The 19,802-nt window shown below is 38.5% G+C and overlaps 1 protein-coding gene across 1 annotated transcript in view; it reads left to right on the top strand.

The window, feature by feature from the left end:
- Positions 1-17,387, top strand: part of LOC140231998 (protein kinase C-like) — a 239,156-nt gene extending 221,769 nt beyond the window's left edge. Inside the window, 7 exon segments of the mRNA XM_072312149.1 lie at positions 3,001-3,126; positions 3,817-4,082; positions 4,609-4,810; positions 5,689-5,769; positions 6,895-7,002; positions 8,023-8,163; positions 15,959-17,387. Coding sequence (XP_072168250.1) covers positions 3,001-3,126; positions 3,817-4,082; positions 4,609-4,810; positions 5,689-5,769; positions 6,895-7,002; positions 8,023-8,163; positions 15,959-16,126 — 1,092 coding nt within the window. The 3' untranslated portion in view covers positions 16,127-17,387.
- The last annotated feature ends 2,415 nt before the right edge of the window (positions 17,388-19,802 follow it).

Raw genomic sequence — 19,802 nt, 5'->3', positions numbered from 1 at the left:
ACTAAAAGTTTTTTTTTTTTTTTTTTTTGCAGAGCATCTTTAAAAAAAAAAAAAAAATGTAATCCTTGTTTTTATGTTACTATTCCACATTTGTGTATCTTTTGTATTTCTGGCCCTGTCCCCCCCCCCCCAAAAAAAAAAAATGACAACAAGAAGCAAATTCAAACACAAAGAAAGCAGAAGAAAAACATTTTGAGGAGTGAAAAGGATTCAATATCTTCAGACTTCTCCCATGGATGCTTAACCCATAGAGGACAAGCTGATTTACTATAACACGCATGTCCCATAAACACCTGCCCGAGTATACTGGGGTCTAGCTTTCAAGGGGTTAATGGCTGCAGGAGAGGAAGATGCCGGAGGGATCTGTGATTCTAGATTGTCACCATCTCACCGTCTGATTCACCGAACGGGAGACATTTTGACGTCCCGGCGTGCAAATTTCTCACGTCAGCCACATCCTTCCCCCAGGGGGAAAATGGGAAAATGTTATGATATGCTTTATTGAAGCTGCCTGTGCCGTAATGGTGCAGAGAATGGGCTGCCGTGCTAGATAGGATGTCTCATCCGTTATGTATAGTGTGGTACTACGATAAAATGCCCCAAGCTTTATTTCAAGCCATCAGATCCCAGAAAACATATTTTTCTGGCTTGATTTTGCTTTTCATCATTTTTATTTTGATTTTCATTTATAATGCTTCATCAGGTAGAGTAAACACAAAAAAGCTCTTCATTTTGAAGGTGCCCAATTTCAATAATGCTTGTCTGTTCTAAATTTTTCACTGACTCTTCAATTGGCACAGACATTTTAGACAAACAAAGTTCTGCTTTTCTCTTGAATTGCATTTTTTTTTCTGCCCAAACTTCTTCCTGATTGTGTGCACATTTGATTAATTCATCTGTCTCATCTATTCTATCTCCATTTTGTTGATATTTAGTGACATTTAGAGATGCCAGTGTAGAGATGGCATCAGGATAAATTCTGTAGCAAATTTATCCCAGGAATTGATGAGCCTGTAATGGATATTTACAAGGCTTAGTTTCACAATGCCATCATTATCGTGATTGTCACATTGAGGGATAGGCACCCGCAGCTCTTGTTTCCATACTACATTAGGGATGCATTCTTGTGTTTCAGTGAACATATGCATGCAAGATGTGCAGGTACTAAGCCTGCAGTGACATGTTTCTCTATCTTGGGATGATATGAACGTAGTGAAACGTCCTCACTACAAGGGTCAGAGCGATTACTCGTTATGTGATGCAAGTAAGCACTCCGGGAGGTGACACTGTAGCCATTATCTAGAGAAATCTTCCTGGTTGGTGAAATCTCGGAATTGTCTTCATCGTTATATCTTTGATTTAGTCTTAACCCTTTTAACCCTCCATCTGATCACCTTTCACTGGTTAATCAAATACTTTATCTATTTCATCCCTCTCTCCATCCCTTCCTTTCCTTCTTGTGTTTCTGTCTTCTAATACCATTGTCTGTATCAATCTATTCAACAATGCATCGACTCGTTCCCAATTAGAGCTGAAAAAAGGTCTTGAGCAAGCCCTGCAGGAAGAAGAATTCAATCCTTTCTCACGTTCCTGTCGGTCTCGGTTTTTCCCCTCTGCCCTTTTCCTGTGTTTCAGTCCGTCCTCCTGCCTCTAAGGAGCTAATGGATTTGGGGCAAAGTGACTGAGAATGGGGTGGAGGGGCGTGTTTCCAATCTTCCTTCTTCAGACACCGGTGGAACCCAAGTATTGGGATGTTTTAGTACCTGTACAGTGATCATACCTCCCCAGCTCTTTGTGTTCTTCTTCTTTCACTTTTTCCTCCTCGTTTTCTTCTTCCCTCTATCCCTCTCTACCACTTCCTCCCCATCCTCCCCTCCTCTTCTCTTCTCCTCCTCATCTACTCTTCTTCTATTTTTCCTCTTCTCTCCTGCCTTTTAGGCACCACCTCATTTATCTTCTCTTCCATCTTCTCCTCTCACCCCTCCTCCTGCTCCTCTTCTTCTCTTCTTCTCTCTATCTTATCCTCTCCCATCCTTCCCTCCTCTTGCCTTCTCTTTTCCTCCTCCTCTTATACTCTTCTTCTCCTGTTTTCTTCTGCTCTCTTCCTCTTTATAGGCTCCTCCTCTTCGGCTCCTCCTCTTCCACTTTCTCCTATCATCCCTCCTTCTGCTCCTCTTCCACCTCTTTGCTCCTTCCCCAAATCTTCTGTATCTGTCTGTGATCTCACTGTCCTCCTCTCTCCTTCCTTCCTTCCTTCCTTTTCATCCTCCTCATCTGTCCTTCATCTCTCCTTCTCTCCGTTTCTATCCCCCACATCCCTGAGATGACAGGCTAGGCCTGTTTCAGTTTCTTCTTTGACATCCCTTAAAGAATTCTCCCTTCATGCCAGAAGATGACAAGACCACATATACAAGTAGTGAAGTATTGTGTGTATGTGTGTGTGTGTGTGTGTGTGTGTGTGTGTGTGACAACAGTATACAACCTGAGTATGAATACAAGTAGTGCACAAGTATTGATATTCAGTATTAAACATAACTTCACTGCACTGCAAAGATGACATCTGGTAATCTCTGAACTAACACAAAACATTTGATTGCAGGTTGCATGAGGATCCTACTGACTTTAGGCACAGTGGAAGGCTTCATCTCAAAGAAACCAAGACATTTCTGAACAAAGTTTTGATGATTACATAATCAAGGGAGCACTGGATTTAACCATCATGAAGTAAACTATAGTATACCAGTCTCTCACTACACAATTTTTGTTTTGATGTACATGCATCATGACAAATGAATAGTCTGAGTTGTTATTATTGTGATTTGACACTTGCATGTGACTTCTAACTCTGATGACTGTTATTTCTTCATCTGCCAGAATCTACTCCTTCATTATGCATGACAGCAAAAGAATGCAGCAAGCACCAGTGCACATATGCAAAAGTTATGAAAGTCTGGTGCTGGTCTTCTTTTTCATCACTTTCTCTGCATCTTTTTATCCTAGAAATTGCCACTCCCCTCAAGGGAACCCACCAAAGCAAATGCAAACTCCGCCAACGTCGGTACGGGACTCGTGAGGGCGAGCGACTTTAACTTCCTTTCAGTGCTTGGCAAGGGAAGCTTTGGCAAGGTGAGTAGGACTTAATGCCGGAGGGCAAAGGTCAAAGGGGAACTTTTGCAGTTTTGCAACCTAGTAACATCAAAAAAGTGAAAACAACAAATTGTTAACAAAATTTGGGCACTGTCAGATACATGACTTTTTGTGAAGTTTACATGGAAAAGTAGATAGCCTTGCCCTGTAGATTATGTTGTCACGTGCTAAACAGTGAAAGGAAAAAAGAATCAGCATACTGTATGAGCTGAAATTTTCGCGGTGGTTTTATTTTCGCAAATTTCGCGAATCGCCTTTGATCGCGAAAATAACAACATGCGAAAATAACAACGCGCAAATAACTAAGTTCAGTTAGACCCTCGCAACCGCGAAATTAACAACACGCGAAAATGTCCTCGAAGGATCAATTCGCGAAAATATCTGTACGCGAAAATTTCAGCTCGTACAGTACTATTAAAATATTGCCTCAGTAGCTATTGTTACATGACATATATAATGTAATAGCATTAAGTACTACTACACTAAGAATAAATCAAGGAATTGTGGTAAGTGAGATTTTCTTCTATATGTCCAAGGCAGATAACACTTTCCTTGGTCTCTTCATTTGACTGCACCGTCTTTATCGATATCAATTTTTATATGGAGGGGATTTTCCCCTTTAGCAAGTTGATTTAAAAAGAAAGTGATGCCACTACTTCTTGCCATCAGGTTATGCTGGCAGAGAAGAAGGGAACGGACGAACTCTACGCCATCAAGATCCTGAAGAAGGACGTCATCATTCAGGATGACGACGTCGAGTGCACAATGACGGAGAAGCGGGTGCTGGCGCTGCCCAGCAAGCCGGCTTTCCTGACGGCGCTCCATTCCTGCTTCCAGACGATGGACCGGCTCTTCTTCGTCATGGAGTTCGTCAACGGCGGCGACCTCATGTTCCAGATCCAGAAAGTTGGCAAGTTCAAGGAGCCCCATGCTGTGTGAGTGATGATGGAACTCTTGTGTTTTTACAGTTATGTAGTACATTTCACTGCTCACTGTCAATGAACCCAGAGTTCATCCAACTAACCAAAAGTACCAAAATAAATGTTAACAATTCTATAGAGTACTAAAGTGATAATGTTGTCGTATTTTGTTATAACTTGGGTTGGAGTCAAGTGAGAGCTTTTAACTCGGGCCAGTTGAGGTTGTTTAGAACCAGTTTCCATGGCGATGAAAGGCTACGACATCACACTTTAGTACTCCATAACATTCAAAGGAAGTGTGTGCTGCATAGTCAAATATTATGTTATACTTTTCTCTCTGTATTTCAAGATTTCTTAGAAATTAAATATTTATGTTGACACCTTTTTTCATTTAAATGTCACATCTTGAGAATGTTGTAGCAGCCTTTCAAATGAGTCTGACTGCTCCAGGATGTATGCCCTTTGACCTTTGTACCCTTTCCTGTCCTTTGACCTTTGCACCTTTTCCTGCCCTTTAATCTCCTGATTGTTTGCACCTTAGGTTCTATGCTGCAGAAATCGCCGTGGGGCTCTTCTACCTCCACATGCAGGGTGTGATCTACCGGGACCTCAAGCTGGACAACGTACTCCTCGACGCCGAGGGACACATCAAGATTGCCGACTTTGGCATGTGCAAGGAGGACATGAACGAGGGCGACACAACGCGGACATTCTGTGGCACACCCGACTACATCGCGCCAGAGGTGAATGTCCAGAAGGAAATTCTTGGCTAGCAGGGCTAATACTCATTCTCAATAAGCCTCAAACAGATCGTCTGCCTCATACACTACAAGTAGAAGACTTTGGACTTCTTTATTGCCTCTGCTTCTATTTGCCTATACTGTAAAAGTGGATATTTTCGCGCGACTAATTTTCGCGCTAGGCCGGGTCAGAAGAGTTTCGCGTGTTTTTAATTCCGCGGAATCAAGACATCACGCACAGGAACGTATGGCAAGCAAAAATATTCGCGTGTTTTTATTTTCGCGCTAGTTTCTGGTTGCGCGAAATGCGCGAAAATTTCAACACCGCGAAAATTTCCACTTTTACAGTACTGGGAGAAAAAAAAATGTCCCTTGTAATTGTCTTCCTCTGGTATAACCTCGCATTGGTATCGTAAGATTTGTGGGGTTAAAAGGGATACGGAAGAAGAAAGAGATCATATTATAGAGGAGGTGATGAGATGTTTTTCTCAAGTTAAGTCCATATTCAAGACGAATCAAAATGTCAACCTTATACTCCTCCCCAATGCAGGGGATACAATACAATAGTGCTTATTGCAGTTTTCTTTTTTCAATTTAAAAAAAAAAAAAGGTCTACCCAGACAGCATTATGTACTGCAGACAAGCAAGACTGCTGAACACTACAAAGAGAGAGAGAGAGAGAGAATATTTCATAAAAATCAGAAAACTCAAGAAAAAGAAGTATCTCAGAAACCATTGTTTTCAAGGATAATGATACACTCATTATACGGTAATTGTCATTGATTTCCAAGAGATTCTCAAACTGTAATTTATCTTTGAATGTATCTGAGACCCCAATGCATCTTCAAATCCCTTCTCCTGACTTTATTGTGTACCAACAGATTGTAGCATACCAACCCTACGGCAAGGCTGTTGACTGGTGGGCCTTTGGTGTGTTACTCTACGAAATGCTAGCAGGACAGGTGAGTTAGAAGATGTCGTCTGAATTCTGGGTATCGCCAATACCTAGGTGCTGTGTGCAGAGCAGCATTTTAGATGCAATGTGGGATAGCTCAGGGGACAAACTTGCCCCAGTTTTGGCTGCACATGCACTCAGGTCACATTCTGTCTTTATCCAGGGGTATTTTTCGTTGAAAATTTCTTTTCATCATGTGACCAGCACATTGAAGCCGTGCAGTAGTGAACCATGACTCTAGTGACTGCAAATCAGTGAAATTTAGACACTTTCAACTCTATTTTAAAGCTGAATTATAGCCATGAAAAAAAGGAGTAACAACAGAAAAGCAGACATATAACTCCATTGAATCGTATGGGAACTGCGGCACGTGCGAGACAACCGTAAGCGACAAAGGCACCGAGGAATCCCACAATGCATCTATGACAGGGCTCTTCAGCTTGCGCAGAAGTTTCCTGCACATGTGCGATACCGAGAATTTGGCAAGAGAACACCTCGTTGTTGACAAGAGGGTACCTCCATGTGGACGAGTGGTTACCTCAATAAACTTCATCTGTACAGCATTGACTTTTATACAAAACTCAGAAATGGGATACTGTACGAGCTGAAATTTTCGCGGTGGTTTTATTTTTGCGAATTTCGCGAATCGCCTTTGAACCCCGAAAATAACAACACGCGAAAATAACAACGTGCGAAAACAAAAACGCGCGAGACCCTCGCAACCGCGAAATTAACAACACGCGAAAATGTCCTCCAAGTAGCAATTCGCGAAAATATCTGTACGCGAAAATTTCAACTCGTACAGTAACTTGTGGCTTGGTACCCACGTGAAATATGAACATTTTTTTTTTTTTAATTGGCCTTAGTTTGTCACCAACAGCAACATACAATGTACATGTACAGTGCAGACTGACATTGCTATCAAAAGCTGCTTTAAAAATGCACATTGATTGCGACTATCTCAAAAAGAAGTCATCGTTTTTTATTTGTATAGGTATATTGCTAGTCTGATACTTTGATAGTGAAACAGGAAATATATAACCATTTGTATGTGTGTTAGTGAAATGGCCCTTCAGTCCATGTAAGAAAAAAAAATCAATTTGTTGCATTCTTGTTTGTTCTTTTTGTCCAGCCTCCCTTTGATGGTGAGGATGAAGATGAGTTGTTCCAGTCTATCATGGAACATGTTCCTTCCTATCCAAAGTCCATGTCCAAGGAATCGGTATCAATATGCAAAGGCGTGAGTATTCCAACTTATTCATCCAGGACTTGGTTCTTTGAGTTTTATAAAGGCTCTCCTTTGTGTCATGCACTGGCTAGAATGTGTATTACTGGCAGATGTGTTAAAGAGATACAATCCATTCAAGGTCTTGTTTACCTCTGGGAGCAGTGATTTAATGTTCAACTATAGATATCACTTTTGATGCATATGTGTAGGTCAGTTGTATCACAAAACATCCTACCATATACAATTTTTGCAATAAAGCCTAAAATATAAGGAGATATCACTATTTTTCCCATTAAACCATAACTGTAGATGGTTTAGTCTGGAAACATTTTTATTATAACTATTGTTCACATTTTGTATATTAAACAATACTCAACATCGATTATACTGGTTAAAATTTTTACACTGGTTGTTTCTTTCCCTAACTCACATTTTTGAACTATTTTGAAGCACTGATGCTGGGTTTTTGTTTTATCTGCAAATGGTAAATTATGCCTTTAAGGAATGAGTCCCATCAAACATAAGCTACGTGTTAAAAGAACGACATGAAAATAAAATGAAATGAAAATGAAAGCACTTACCCAGGACTGAAATCTTGGATGTCTTTTATGCCATGTGAGACTAGAGTTTTTCCATATTTCATGTCTGAAACATTAGTATGATGTTCACCACATGTGGACTTATATGCAAAAGCCTTTGCCAAATGAAAGAATGCTGATCAAAAACAGATGTGAACACAGCTTTTTTTTCTAGCCTCATTTCAATCTCCATCTTGATGTAGTCTTGGGCCATGCAAGACTGACTTAAAGTTTGTCTGTAAATATTTAACCTGTCATATCTTTGTTAAATGGGGAGGTTTTTTTTTTTAGTTGTAAGTAATGCCATCAGCCAGAACTGTGTCAAAATTATCCAGTTTGAGCAGAATATTTGGTGCTCCTGATATTGTGCTCCCATTTTGCTTTTGCCCTATTTTTGAGCATTTAACTAATGCAAGAGGAAGTAAAAAGTTTCCCATTCTTCCCTCTCTCAAAGTTCTTGACCAAGCACCCAGGCAAGCGGTTAGGAAGCGGACCGACAGGAGAGCAGGACATCCGTGAACACCAGTTCTTCCGACGCATCGACTGGGAGAAGCTGGCCAACAGGGAAGTGCAGCCCCCCTTCGTCCCCTCAGTGGTACGTATCCTAGCAACGGGGTGTGGTCCCTTTACCCCCTTCATCAGGGGGCAGGTGGTGGTAGCTATCGTCTGCGTTTCTGTCTCCTCTCTCTATGTTCACTTCACTGCACAATGTGGCCTCACTGCCTGTTCTGTGCGTATTCTCTGCCTGTTTTGCAATTTTCCTCGATTGCCTTGATAATCCTTTCACTAGATGCTTGAAGAGAATCCCTTGGAGTATGTACATGTATAGGTGTCGATGTTAGATAGAGCCGTGTTCTACCTAGCATGTAAAGAGCCCTCGTCCAAAAACTTGATGGTTTAGACCTCCATCTTAACCCTTTCCTTTTTGCTGTGTACTTGTCTCGTTAAGCACTGCATGTCTCAAAGCAAAAGCTGATGATGTCTTTGTGTCAACTCTTCACAATTTGCATGTTTTGTGTCCCTAAGAATGATGGAAGATTTCTATGCATACTTTCATCCAGTCTTGTTGGCATGATCTTTTTTTCCCCAATTTATTCTTATCAATGTTGAGGCCAGCAGCCAAATGCTAATTCTTTTGTTCAAATCATCTACATGTAGCAAAAGAATAATAAACAAAGAATTGTAATGGTTAAGATGATAAATGTAAATGACACTTTATCACTTATAATACAACAGACAATGTACATTTTTTAATATGTTGGGGAGGGGAGACCAAAATGACAAGGAAAGACAAGTTTTCATTCATTTGAAAGTTATTCAAAGTTCCAACTTCAAAACAACAAAAAAAAAGAATTATCACCCTTGCAACTTCTCTTAAATTTTCTTGACATAGGAAAGTTGCTTCAACATTACCAAATATGCAAATCTTTATTCATTGTCAATCATGAACATAGGCATTTTGATTTACTACCAATTAGAAATGAGAGCAGAAATGTGTAAATCAGCCAAAATTTCTAATGATGATGATTATGTACTATTATCTCAAAAATGCTTATAATTGCAAATACCAGTCAATATAGCCAGCGTTCAAGACTTCATTGTTGGTGTGTATGTCTGATTTAGCTTGTCTGCATGTTTATGGAACTATGTATTTCAATTTTATGTGGATACCACTATGAAACATTCTATGTTTTTAATGGTAAAAATATTTTGCCTTTGTTGTGGCATTAATGCAAAGCTGCAGCCTCAAACCATAGGTGTCTAGGAGTAAATACATCTGATGGTTTCAGTTCATAGTGACCAGCTGACAAAAGACAGTCTAGAGTTATCTTGTGGAAAGGATTGATAGCAAATGTCTAAATTTCTGGTAATTGCATCAACAACCATCACTTCCTCCTTTCCTTCTCGTCCGTCTCCTCCTCCTCCTCCTCCTCCTCCTCCTCTCCATCCTCCTCCTTCTTTTCTTCTTCCTTCTCATCCTCTTCCTCATTTCCTTTTTCATCTCCTTCCTTCTCCTTCTTCTTCTTTAACCTGCTGAGAATAAGCCGATTTTGCTATAACACGCATTTCCCTTTATAGACACCTGCCCGAGTATACAGTTTCTACTTTGTCTGCATCAAGCTAATTCTGTCTGTAGTCAGAAAACTTTAACATGAATATTGTAGAAGATTTTCCTTACTTCACAGCCCTACTGTTGGAAGTTTCTTGTGTTTACTTCACATTTTAACTATTAAAGAGGGTTACAAGAGGCACTGAATAACCCCTCCCCCACCCCAAATTTATCATGTGACTGTTTGATGGAAACATCTGTGGATATTCGAAAGTAATTTCTCTCATGCTTTCTCAAAGTCTGATGTAAATTTTCATGTCACATGTGCTAAGATAGCCCAAAGATATTTAGGATCAAATGTTTTGAACTTTTTTCCTCAATATACTTTTATTTCTTCATTTCAGAAATGAATGAAACACTTAAGATATTGTGATTAAGATTAACTTTACTAATTTATCAAACTGTGAATTACTAAATTGATATCTAAATGCATTATTGTGTCATCATACAAGGGTTCAAAATGTGGTATATTTAAATATTGTATATCAAATTCATCATTCAGTTAGACAAGCTATCACAAAGATTTGGAAGAATGTGGTCAAAGGTGTCTTGATCTGTGCTGCTGAAACATTTTGGGCCAATATTTTGGTGATGGATGACCAGAGGCATCAATTCTCAACCTGCCCCCCCCCCCTTCACCCTCCCCCTCCCCCATCCCACTACTAAGTCATCTTTTTCCATTACTATGTCATCAAATTCTTGATATTGCCTCCAAGCATGCAAAACAAGCTGTCCCTTTTTTTCTGAGATGCAAGATGTATAGATGGTAGTTTTGATCTTAGCTTGACCACTCATTCATGTTCAGATTGATAAGTTCATGTGGTTTGTATTGTTGTTACCGTTGACCATAGCTTAACGTATCCTTAGCTTTTACAATCCATTTAGTTGTTTGTTGTTGTTGGTAACTCCCTGATATCACATTCATGGCTCTTCTCTGTATTTTTGTTGTCTTTGTTTTGTTTTTTGGTTCTTTTTATCTTATGCAGAAAAACCCCCGAGCAGCAGAAAACTTTGATCCCTATTTCACAAAGATCCCGTGTGCGCTAACCCCAACAGACAAACTCATAATAATGAACATACAGGAGGAATTCCAAGGCTTCTCCTACGCCAACCCCAGCTTCGCCAGCTATGTGCGCTCAACCACGACTCCTTCGTAGTGTCTACGTGGCCCTCCTTCAAATCCGCTTTGGCAGTGTGTGTCCTGTCGATGTCACTGGAGAAGCTAGCTAGTGTAGATATGTATAGTCCTAGTTTACCTCACCCTCCACCCCCCTTTGTTGGTCCTGGCCCTCGTCATGCAGTCCTGGTCCTCTTCATGCGGTCCTGGTCCTGTTTTGTATGCCTTGTGACCAAACCTTGGGATAGTCCTCCCCGTTTTGCTTGGAACTCCATCCTTGGCTTTCTGTCACTAGCCTTGTACTTTTTCTCTTCTTTTTTTTTTTGTAGTTTATACTTGTACATTAGTCTTTAGTTGCTACGTGAATTGTGCACAGTCGGCAGTGGATGAATTGTCAATCTAAAGAAGGGTTATATGTGTGAATATGACATTCCTGGGTGTGAAGAGAAGAAGACCAAGAACAAAGAACGAGCCCACCTTTTTTTGTTAAACCTTTATCTTTCCAGCCTTTGGGTTTTTTTTTTTTTTCAATTTCATTGTATGTCTTATGTTCATGTCAGCAGTGCTGGGTTAGTTAGAGATAGGATATAGAATGTGTAGCAGTGTGAAGTGAATACAGGTTTAAGCTCCTGTACAATTATGTCATTCCTGTCTTGTCACATGTGCAAACAATCATGAGTGCATTTGAAGGGTAAATTTACCCGTTTGTGTGAACTGCAACACCACTAGATCTGTACACAGTGTCTTTCTGGTTTGGAATCTTGCAACAGTGTGTGCAGTCTTTAGATCGAGACTCAAATGATTGAGTGAGCTTTGTGTATACAGTAGAGTAGACGCTTCTAGAGCGAATTCTACCTGATTGATATCATAGTATGTTATTTGTACATAGTGCATTTCATCCTGGCATCTGGTCTCGGCTTCTGTGATGATTTTTCACCAATCTTTACTGTTTTAGGAAACTGCACTTGTTGCTGCACAACTTAGGACTGACTTCAAAGATTATTCAATAAAGTTTGAATCTTGATGCTTTATTACTGTACATGATATCAATGGTTTACAAAAAAAAAAAAAAGAGCAGCTTGATAAATTTTGTCATAGTTGCATTCCTACCCCAATGTTCCTATTAATTGTAGCAAAATTGCTAATGTCCCATGATAGTAAAATCAAATACCTCCTCCCCTCAAAAAAATGCATACTCCTTCTTTTGCAGGGTAGATGCAAATGTGCATTGCATTCATCTGATGACATAAGAATGTCTTGTGTACCTATCAGCATTTAATATTTTACCTCGCTCGGCTTTCGCTCATTGCATTTATGTCAATGGTTCATTTTAGGTTAATGAACCCCAGCCATCAAAGTGTGTGCTACCACTGCAAATATCATGTGACCCAAACTGTACTGCTTAACCCACCGTCTATAGGAACTGAGTATGTCATGTATTGATAACAAAGGAAGTTGTCATATCTTGGGGTTCCTAGGGTTAACATGCAAGCCAGACTTCGGGAGAAGTGAATGTCTGCAATAAACTTGTATATCAGCATTTTAGGAAACATTCGCACAGTTTGGCTCAATATTTGTGTGAAGCTATGCAAATGATGAAATATTCAAAAATGTGATATCATTGAAAGGACCTCAAATGAGAAGTATGAGCCGACAAGCATTGTTTGATGGAGAGAAAAGTGTAATGAATTTTCTGAGAAGATTATTGTGAATAAAGAGTTTTGCAAGTGACAGAAATGGCTGGTCAATATTTTTGTGGCTTCACAGGTAATGATACAACCAATTTTACCAATCAGTAGATGAATTTTCCAGAGTGTTAGTTATACTGCAAAGAATCAAAAATGTTTCTGCCGTTATAAGTAAATCTATAGCTGGAATTTGCATCAGTCCTTCAGAAATCTGCAGTGAAAAGACGATACGCTGTGCCAAACTGAATGAATAGTAAGAAAAGGAGAAATGTTTGAGCATGAATTTAAGGGGGAGGGGGGCTGTGCTGTATTGGAAGAAGTCAGGATTGAATTCAGGTTGGCTGATCTTTCATAGGCCAAGGAGCCCATGCTCCAAGCAACCTTGCGATTCAGTTTCATCTTTGTATAATGCAGGGTTTGTGATAATGAACAAAGAGGTTGGGGAAAAAAAACAAAATACAAATGAATTCTTTGCACTCAAGAGTACAGTGACTTTGTAGATGTGTGTATGGTAGAGGTGTCTGAGCTCATTATGTCTTGCAAAATATATTCAATGACACGTTTTATGTATTTTGTGTTGAATCAAGTGCCTACATAATATGAAACATGACAGTATATTGGCTCACAGTGTGAAATGAGCCATTTGGAGTTTTGTATATGCCCAGTATATACAACTGTTGTATACGAAATGAGACATGATGCGTATACTTGGTTTTGATCTTTCTTTTTTTTTTTTAATCTACACTGTTTATCTGATGTAAATTTCATGGTTGTACCCCCTACCCAACCCTGCCATGTGGTAGCGTAATTATAGCTAGAGAAGCTGTACATGTAGTGTCAAAAATATGTGTCGTAGCACAGCCTTTGTAGTTTGGTTTCAAATCAGATAGAGACGAAATCATTCTAGTCGTACAAATGTGTGTAGGCAAACAAAAGATGTCTTGCACTTTTTGCCTATCTGCCACTTAGTATACTCTCTTTCAACACAGCATTATTATGTCATATCATGTCTGTGTACTGTTCCAGCTAGTGAACATAAAGTTGGAACACTGTCACACTGTTTCAGAAAACTGACCAAACCTTGTACAACTCTGACTCTATAGAGTCGAGAATCAACTTGTCTGATATATTATGTTTTTCTGTGATGAACACAAGTCATTGATACAGACATCTTGTAAAACAGCTCAGTATTATAATAATATTTCGTTGAAGGCTCTGTGTATGTGTGTATACTGTCTATGCGTGGGTAGGAGCATGGTTAGATTGGGGGGGGGGGGGAGGGGTTGAGGGCTGAAGAATAATATGTATGAGAGGGTATAGCTCTTTCAAAATAGATGGAAGTGAGGAACAGTTATGTTGCCATGACCTTCCCATACCAGTTTAGGGCAGCTGACAAATTGAGGGAGAAGCATCACTGTCATTCCGTATTCAAAGCACTGTTACTGGTTATGGTGACAGGTGCAATGCATTGACCTTTGACCCCATAACAATTCTTCATATTTGTTTTTTTCTTCTGCTTCCAGACGCTTTGAGTCGTAATCTTCATGGATTGCGACTGGTCAAATCAGAGCTGTTACGTCTTAATCAGTGTACAATTACTCAGACATTTTTGCCTCCTATGTCAATCAAATTACTATCTTATGCACCTAAGGACAGGCCTTCTAGACAAAAAAAAAAAAAAAAAACACACAAATAAATCAATCAATTTCAACGAACTTGGTAGATTTGTATATTCATAATATTTATTCAAGTTCGAAAATTTTCAATTCTAAGCGATAAATCTATAGAAAAAAAAAATGTAGCTACACATTTGGAGGAGGTAGGAGTAAAAGCTGTCAAGTTGTTTTTTGTTTGTTTGTTTGTTTGTTTGTTCGGGTTTTTTTTTTTGGGGGGGGGGTGAAGGGTTCAGTAGATTGATGTAGTTTTATCAGGGTGAAAGGGAAAGATAATTACCCAAATTTATGATGAAAGATGTACCTTAATTCTGTTTTTTGATACCTTGACCAGTGGTTTTCAAGTCCTTCCCCATCATATGTACAATGCAGTGAAGGAAGAACAAGTGCTTTGTTAATCTTGATATTGACACCTCATTACTGACAACATACAGTGTATTAAGGAAATGGCTGCAGTATATGTTTTGAGCAAATAGTCACCAAGCAACTCTCTAAGTATGGACTAAAGTGAATAGATATAAACCAATTTTTCCCAGGTCCCACCCCCACCTCTCCTTCTCATGTCTTTGCAAGTGAAAGTGATGCTTCAAAACTCTCAGTTTATGGGTCGTGCAATCATTGCTCTGGAATTTGAGTTTCTGATTGTGTGGTTAGGAACCAGGTGAAGTGACTAGAAAGATTAAAGGACAAGTTCACCTTCATAGACATATGGGTTGAGTAAATGCAGCAATATTAGTAGAACACATCAGTGAGAGTTTGAGCAGAATCGGACAATCCGTTAAAAAGTTATGAATTTTTGAAGTTTCTGCTCAGTCACGGCTGGATGAAAAGACTACTATAGCTTGTGATGTCACATGAGTACAACGATAAAAAGAAAGAATAAAGAAAATTCAACATATTTCCATTTTTCTCGCATAACAAAAGAACACTGGACTTCTCTCTTTCAGAAGGCAGGGGGAATAATATCACCCTTAACATACGTCAGTAGCAAGTTTAAGAACTGTGCACTTTATTCAAAAAGTAAAGTTTTGTGAAATTCTCTTTATTTTCCTTCTCTAGTTGTACGCATGTGACATCATACACTGTAGTAGTCTTCTCTTCCAGCAGTGACTGCACAGATACTTAAAATATTTGTAACTTTTGAACAGATTGTCAAATTTTCCTCAAATTTTCACTGATGTGTTCTACTAATATTGCTGCATTCTCTCAATCCTTATGTATATGAAGGTGGACTTGTCCTTTAACTAGTGAGATTTGAATTGCTTTGTGCAGCTCATTCCAATGCATCTCATGTGTGCAAGCTGTGTGAAACTCTCCTGATGTATGTATTTTCGTGCCTTGTCAAGGTTGCAATTGTATACAGTGGAGGAGATATCTTCTTAGAACTAGGAGATGGAGTTACATTGTGTTTTGTGTATGTTCTGAGCTGAACATTCCACAGGAAAGCTAAAAGACTTGTGAATCATTCACCTGGCTGTAAAGAGTTGGAGTGACCTTTTCTTACTGTTGATCAGTAGTAGACCAACGCAGAATCTAGTTTAGATATGAAGTATATCTCGACATGTTGTTTATGAGGAAGTGAAAAAGTATAAGAGCAGAAGGAATTCAATTTGAAAAAAAAAAAAATGAGAAGTAGTAGGCATTTTCAATTAAGTGTGAGCCCACTCACAATGACATTTAATGGTTATCATTGATGCATGTATGTCTTCTTTTTATCCCCACTCCCTTGCTACTTCATGGAATTCCCGCCCCCGTACCCCTTCCCTTTTTTTTTTTTTCTTTTCATTTTGCATCCCACACAGGACAATCCTCGAGACCTATGCAATTTTGACAAGGAGTTCACGCGCGAGTCGACGACCCTCACCCCGACGGACAAACTCTTTATAATGAATCTCGATCAGACAGAGTTTGACGGCTTCTCGTTTATAAACACAGAGTTTAAGGAGGAAAAGGAAAAGGAGAAGCAGTGAGTTTGTGTCGGTCCTCTAAAACTTGATGGCAAAGGCAAAGGTCTGACTGAGGGTCCTTCTAAATAATCATATATGTGGGACTGTATGACGATGCATGACAATATAGACATTCTGCTGGCAGGAGTAATCAATCATTTGAAGAGTTCTATAGTTACAGCCTGTTTGATTTTTATTTACAGTTTGTTTTTGCCCTTTGGGGTAAGTCAGATTTTGGCAAATCACAATGGTGTTATTTTCCATTGTGAAAAGCTGGAAAAGACCGTAACTGCATTAAAGAGGTATATCACGGAGGTGACATCTGCATGAATACTTTGCTCAGTAGTTGGTTTCCAGATTTAAGATTATGTATTGCATGTATTCCTACATTCCACTTCTATTAGGACTTGACTTTTTTTTTCACTGAAGCAACTGGAATAAGCCTTGAGAGCCTTTACAAGTGAAGCACTACCGATACGCAGAATAGGGACCTTAGGATGATATGACTGCAAAGAATTCACTCCAGTCATTACATACAAAATTTCTGGTAATCGCTGGTGTTGAAGTATTCAAAATTATCCCTACATCATCAATGATGAGTCGGGGAATTTTTTTTTTCAGACATCTTAACACCATCACATAATGCTTTTCTTTTACAACCTGTAGGTAAGGAGAGTATAGGAATAGATCCAGTGTGTGAATTCAATGCTAGTTTGGGCTTATTTTGGAAATCACATTTTCCTCAAATCCAATGTAAATCTTAGGGAACATGTCTGAATGTCTTCAGTCACATCCATGTTACTGGGAGAATCCCTATGTCGTCAACAATTAACGTTGTACCATGTCCTTCTAGTCAATCCAGAGTGTTGGAAACCTTAAAACACATTCCCCTATCTTTTTTGGTGCTTGTAAAGCACTTCGTGCTTTCCTAGTTGAATCAAAATCACTTAGTTTACACACTTTCCTTCCAAGGACCATTCTGTGTGCTGTGGCAATTACTTCAATAATCATTTTTGTTTTCATTGTGGATAGAGAAATTTTGTAGTGTATCTATTTCCCACATAACCAGCTGATGAGCAGAGAGAAATAGCTTGTGATAAAGTTAAGTGTTGCTCGAAGGCAGGCATGTTGTTCATAATTGAGAAGGAGAGACTATTATCTCTCATTATCCTGTGATGTGTGCCTTTAATGGTAGTTTCGATTTGTTTTGTTGCCTTGTGAATGGTAAGGTCACCTTTCATTCAAGGGGTTCTGGATTTGGAGTTTAAAGGGACTGGGGTCAAATGTTAGCATGATAATTTTTTTTTTCTCTCGCTCTTTGCATTTTGCAAGATACATTAAGTTCACTAGTGTTTTATCCTCTCTTAAGCTAGGTGGATTATCTAATAGGCAATGAACCCCATTAGGTAAGCTGGAGAATTCAGCAGACTGATTGATACAGCTCACTAAGTAAAGTCAGTGCATCACAGGCTAAAATAGGATATTTTTCTATGTAGCTGATTATAAGTAGATAGTGAATGAATGTGCTCTGTGTTTGTATCCATGACAAAAAAAAAAAACATCTCTGAATGTAGGATCTGCTGATTTTAAGTCATATTCTGTCTGTTTTAACCATACTTTTAAGGGACAAGCAATTCTATTAGGAAAAAAAATACACAAATCTGTCTGAAAATAATACGGGTTCAATATCATCTCGTGCATGAGTGCAATACAGTCACTACAGTTCAAACTGTAATCAAATTGGCAACTTGTGATTCTATGAGTTCAAAAGGGGGGAAAAAAAGAATGACTACTTCTTCCTTTCCAGGATGCAAGCAACCAGCCATGTTTCTGTTGTTTGCTGCTGAGGTATCTCAAAAACATTCTTGGCGAGGTCTTTGCATTGCCTTACAGCTTTCAATGGTATGTCCAATTTCTCCTGTTTATCTGTCTGTCAAAATTGTCACTTGACAATAAAAGCATACATAGACATGACTGAAATATAGCCTTTAAAAAAAGCCTAAAACCCCAAAACAAACAAATAGCTAGACAATAGAATGGTTTACAGCGTCCTTTCATATTTTCCCTTGAAAGATTGGTTCTGTGTATCTGTGTTACAGAAGTATTACATACCAGTGAGCTTTTTTTTTTTCTTTCTTTTTTTTTTTCCTTTTTTTTGCCAATAATAGAATATGGAATATGAGGAGACTTTTGTAAAGTGGGCAGTTGGTTCCAGCCCTTCATGCATCCACACAGATGAAAAATATTCAGTTCTCATAATCGTCACTACCATAACGATGGAAATAGTGTGATATATCAAAAGTAGACAAATTAAATCATGTCTATTAGATAGTTAATGAGAATAAGTAGATAAAAGTGATGATGATGATAATAAACATTATTTTCATTACTTCATTTCATTATTATTATTAGCACTAATTCTACTATTGCATCATCAGTACAGTCACTACCATTTTTTTTTTCTCATTTATTCTTGTTATACCCCTTTGGCCTTGAATTTGTCTGATACAAGGGATTACTAGCAACATAAAATTAATGTCTTTTGTTAAAGATGTCTTTTGTAATCAGCTAACAAATGGTGACCAAAAAAAAAATAATGAAAAATGGGGGAAAAACCCGAGAAATTGCCACATACTGGTGAGGGGGCTAAAAGAAAGAACGGAGAAACTGAAGAGCTTTTTTTCTCTCAGTGTATGTATTATGCATATACATAAGCTGGCATAAACATGGTATATCCGTTACAGTGTAATATTCCTGAGGACACACACACACACACACACACACACACACACACACACATGCACACAAAATGCTTTCTCAGTGCTTGATATTCCTTGAGCTTAGTGTTGAACCTTGAAATTTGCATGATATCATTAATTAGACATAATAAGAAAAGGAGAAAAAAAAATGAAGAAAATATTACAAATGATTATTTTCACAGACATGGAAATTTGTAGGTATATATACTCCTGCAGATGAAGAGAGGCATGTAAGGTGTATGTGTGAACATGTGTGTGTGCCTTGCACTATGAGAGAGAGAGAGAGAGAGAATGTAAGAAGTATGTTTTGAGAGAGACGGATTAAGTATTGTCAACATTTGATATTTAGTGAAGAAGTAGTGGTAGATAAAATGTATAGATGAAGGGCGTAAGAGATCTCATCACGTATACTATTACGCTTTCTGTAGATCACGACCTGAGTGTTAGTGAGATTCAAGTACTAGAATATACCTTTTAGATACCACCTGTAAATAATGTTTAAAAAGATGTGAAAATGGATCATCTGTGAATATATTTCATCTGCCTATTTGAAGATATGATTCACAATATTTCTTTCCAAACGTGTTGTGTCCTATAATTTCTTTTCAACTAGAAAGTACTGACGAGTGTGAAAGTTATCACAATAGTATACACTAATTTGTAGTGAATCATTTTTGAAGATATTCAAGTGTCTATTCAGGTAACCTGATTATTTTTTATGCAATATATACTACTGGTGTATAACCATTATCATATAGAGTATTATGAATACATTTATTAGAAGATCAAATATTCCTGTGAGTGGAACTTCTCTGGGCTTTGTTTGTTTGTTTGTTTGTTTTTTCTTTCTGTTTTTGTCATCTTTGTCCTCAATCTTTAGTGTAGAAACTTTTTATTTCTTATTTAAGGAAATCGTGTAGACCAGATGTGTAATTAGAATA

The sequence above is a fragment of the Diadema setosum genome, chromosome 8 (genome assembly GCF_964275005.1).
Source record: "Diadema setosum chromosome 8, eeDiaSeto1, whole genome shotgun sequence".
Classification (NCBI taxonomy): domain Eukaryota; kingdom Metazoa; phylum Echinodermata; class Echinoidea; order Diadematoida; family Diadematidae; genus Diadema; species Diadema setosum.
Note: the sequence above shows the minus strand (reverse complement) of the source record. Positions and strands in the feature narration are given on the sequence as shown.